At 47.8% G+C, this 3,829-nt stretch overlaps 1 protein-coding gene across 1 annotated transcript in view; it reads left to right on the top strand.

Moving 5' to 3' along the window:
* Positions 1 to 896: 896 nt before the first annotated feature.
* VOLCADRAFT_96917 (uncharacterized protein) overlaps positions 897 to 3,829 on the top strand; it is a gene marked incomplete at both ends in the record, with an annotated part of 7,041 nt that continues 4,108 nt past the window's right edge. Inside the window, 4 exons of the mRNA XM_002955969.1 lie at positions 897 to 1,152; positions 1,891 to 2,465; positions 2,985 to 3,059; positions 3,721 to 3,829. The exon at positions 3,721 to 3,829 is cut by the window's right edge and continues 18 nt beyond it. Coding sequence (XP_002956015.1) covers positions 897 to 1,152; positions 1,891 to 2,465; positions 2,985 to 3,059; positions 3,721 to 3,829 — 1,015 coding nt within the window. The remainder of the gene's footprint in view (positions 1,153 to 1,890; positions 2,466 to 2,984; positions 3,060 to 3,720) is intronic.

Genomic DNA, 3,829 nt, shown 5'->3' with positions numbered 1-3,829 from the left:
ACGGAACTGGGTGCCTCGGTGCTCGGTGCCTTCCACCACCATCATTTCGCACATTGTGTTCGGTGTAGCTCGAAATGGGACGTTGGTTAGATATGCATGAAATCAAAGCACTTCTCCAACTTAAGGATAAATCGTCCTAACAAACTACAATGGTTGTGCTTCAGGCGTCTCTGCTCTCTTGGATTCACACTTGTTGTTTCAAAAATTGACAGACAGCATGCAACAGACATTCCGCATGCCTACTTCCGATTTACTTGTTAGCTTTAAGTGTCCTCTCAATATATTCTTTTTCCTTATTCTTTTGTTTTCTTCGGATGCCTTTGTTGTAAGAAGCACTTAAAAAGTACAGCTGCTGAACTTCCGCAAAGAACCTAATGGACAAAATGCCAAGTAGAAGAGTAGATTACGAAAATAAATTGATTTCACGAGTGTTTTTTGCATGGTATACTTTCCATAGATCCTCGACAGGGCAGAGTGCCGTTTCGGCAGCCGTACGCTAATGCAATCGGTTAAAGGCAGGCAGGAAAATAGGATGTGGACGGACAACCGAGTGTAAAAGGGAAGGTACGAAGGGCAACAGATGAGCTTTTAGGTAAATGGAGAAACAAACGGAGAGCTTCTCACGAATGAGAATACGAAAGGACAGAGTAAGGCTGACTAATATAGAACGAAGGAGAGGCTACGGCACATGCGTGTACGTAAACGCTAAAAACAATAATAACTTCGTCTTCTTGCAGGAAATATGTTATCCTTTAATTCCTACATATTTACTTTCTTCTCCCAATTGCTTAAACTCTTATCACTTTCTTAAACCTGCTGACATTAGCCAGGAAACGGACCTGAAAGGAAGCGAAGCTACCCGTACATAGCCCCAATCCTACCTTGCCCACACTTCAATGGTTGCCAGGCCTAGAGGCCTGGCTCCCATAGCACTATATGGGCTCTTTTTCGGAGGGCTCTGTTTGCTGGTTTACAACAATGGCGTTGACGCTTCTGCAGCAGCGGCAGCAGGAGGGCAGCAGCGGACATTGCTAGGCACTTCTGCAACGAGGCAGGTTCTCAAGCTTTACCGGCCGCCCAGGTCGCCAGAGGCCCCAAGCACGCCCGGCGCACCTGCTGACGCACCCCCAACACCGGCAGCTACACTTGAGGGTGCGTAAGGCCAGGTCACTTGCGGTAAAATCAGTTCGCCATCATCAGCTGCAGAAGCAGGCATTCAGCCCGCAAAAGCTCGCCTGCCATAACACGCTCTATCTAAGCCTACCCCAGCTACCTGTCCATGGCGTCCGTCCATTCCCCTTCCTTTGATTGGCATGTATACGCGGATGACGGCACAACGGACTGCCATCGTTTTCATTTAAATTACAGTAAACTTTAACTGTATTTTTTGTCATTGCATGTTTGTCGGCTCAGGAAATATTAATGCCTTGTTATTGATATCGTAAACACTTCACACGAACACTGCGCGCTGCTGCTCATGCTGTTGCCTTTATGTATGTGACGGTAAAAGTAAAAGTAGCGACTAGCAGCCTGATTACATTTTCGTATTTACGGGTGAATGATAACGTCTGAAAAGAGTAAGACGCCTTGGCATGCGTAATCAAATAGGCAGCTGCAGGCGCAATAATCCGCTTTCGTTGCGGCAGCAGCCGAAATGCCGGCAGCACCAGCACCTGCACCTGCATCTCTTATGTACATACCCAATGACTTTTTTCTTGTGTTTCTGGTACTGATGTCCGCGCTCATTTTCGTTGTCTTTTACGGCATAACAGGTAAGCCTGACATTAAGCGGTCTATAGACATTTTTCCACTTACAGACGCGCACATGTTATCAGAAGTAAGGTACTACATATCTTAATAATAACGTTCTCTGAACCCGCATCCACACAGGTTATATCAAAGTGCAGATGGGAGATGACGTAAATGGCAGAGACCTTATGTACGTCTTTTTGCAGAAAAGCGACGAGAGTTTGACGGAACTGCTAATGGATAAAGAGGAGGCCTTTCAGCACGTCAACCAACGCGTCCGTGTCAGCATCCTGCCGGATAATGATTTGGGTTCGTCTGACAAGAACTCTGGTTCGGAGGCGACTGCAGCAGCAGGCGACTTCACGCAGCAGCTGTCCCAAGCCAACAACCGTCGCCGGTTATTACAACGCTCCTCAGCAGTCCGCGCCAAGGTTGTTGAGGTTTTGAGCTCACCAACAGATAGTGCCGACCTCCAAGATGGCGCCAAGGACTTTCCAGTCGATGGCCGCCAACCTATCATAAACGTCACCGGCGTTGTCTTCCTTCTTAGCTTCTGTGGGCTACGAAACATGTATGATGTCAACTCGTTCCGAAAAATCTGGGTCAACGAGCCAGGCACTCCGGCCGATACATTCACGATGCAGAACTATATGAGCTATTGTTCACAAGGCATGACGCAGATGTCTGTCGCCTCACAGAATATATTTGAGGTTGAAGTAAGTTGCTGAATAACGCACGCACGCACACACGCGCGCTGCTAATAAGCGAGCCATGAATGAAAGCAGCAGCGTATGTAAGGAGGTGCAGTAGAGCTGTAGATGTCTGTACGTCACAGATATCGGCTATAAATACGTCTAAGGCGCGGGCTCTGCCAGCATCTTTTTAAGAGCGAGGTGACCTTATATTTCAGCAGCTAGCTACTATAGCCACTGCAGAGGGGATGGGATGGAGTGTAGTAGAGGCCGACGGGGACTGAGAAGAATGACGGGAAAAGGGGGGAACCTCAGTAAAACTTGTATTGCCTATAGTTCGATCGTGTTGTAGTATGTTAGATAGGGACGCCCGTCTCTACCTATAACATATACACTAAGGACAGGATCGATCTATAGACGATATAATATATATCGATAGAGACAGATATATAAATGTATGCAGATAGATAGATAGATCCCACTTTATTGACTGCTTACCTGCTTGCCTTGCCCCCGCTGGCCCACCTCGCTCTGCATGAACAGCTGCCGTGCACTGGGACTATGGCAAACGGGGTGCTTGTATACTCGTTCAACATGTCATCGACTTGTGGCCCCATTGTGAGTTGTGTCCATTCGTATTAAGCCGACTAGTAACTCCAACCCTAAGATGAAGGGACGACGCAATGTAAGCAATCCGCAGGAACAGCAGGTGGCGGCAGCAAAATCGAAACGAAGCAACGATCAAGAAACCGTAGGCTGCTGGGTGGCTGCTTAGTTGTGCGGAACGGACATGACAAATCGTTGGCTGGTCTGCAGCGGAGGGACACACGCCTGCCTAGGATTATTAGTTTCCGGGGTCTGTTGCTGCGTGGTGGGCGTTAGCGCTTGTGGCCGTTACCAGATACGTGCGCGGCCCATCCCCTTGCCGCGTGCCCCATCACAGGAAAATTTGCCGCAGCTAGCTCCTCTGTAAAATTGAGGAGTGTTGATAGACCATTCAACTTCAGGCGCGATGTATACGTATCTATACGTATCTAAAGATCATATATTCTGTACCGTGAATCTATGCATGATCTATTTCTCGGCCCTATCTATTATACAATGACCCTGTCGGTAAATCATGAAGAGTTTTACCGATGCTATGCACCGGATGGGACATGTGATGTATGGGCTAACTAACAACATCCTCCGAATGCTATGTATAAACACCCGGTAGCTGCCAACCAAGCAACTTTCCGTTAGTAATTACCCCTCATCCATCTACCTGCCTAACGCGCAGGAGCAATATGCCTGGTATAAATTATCTGCAGATAAAGTGCGGGATACGCTGGGGTTCAACGCTTCAGCATTTAAACAGCAGGTTTTCATACTTCCCCCCAAATCCCGCT

The sequence above is a fragment of the Volvox carteri genome (assembly GCF_000143455.1).
Source record: "Volvox carteri f. nagariensis unplaced genomic scaffold VOLCAscaffold_56, whole genome shotgun sequence".
In the NCBI taxonomy this organism is placed as follows: domain Eukaryota; kingdom Viridiplantae; phylum Chlorophyta; class Chlorophyceae; order Chlamydomonadales; family Volvocaceae; genus Volvox; species Volvox carteri.
The sequence above is the reverse complement of the archived record's forward strand: the minus strand, read 5'-3'. Positions and strand labels throughout refer to the sequence as shown.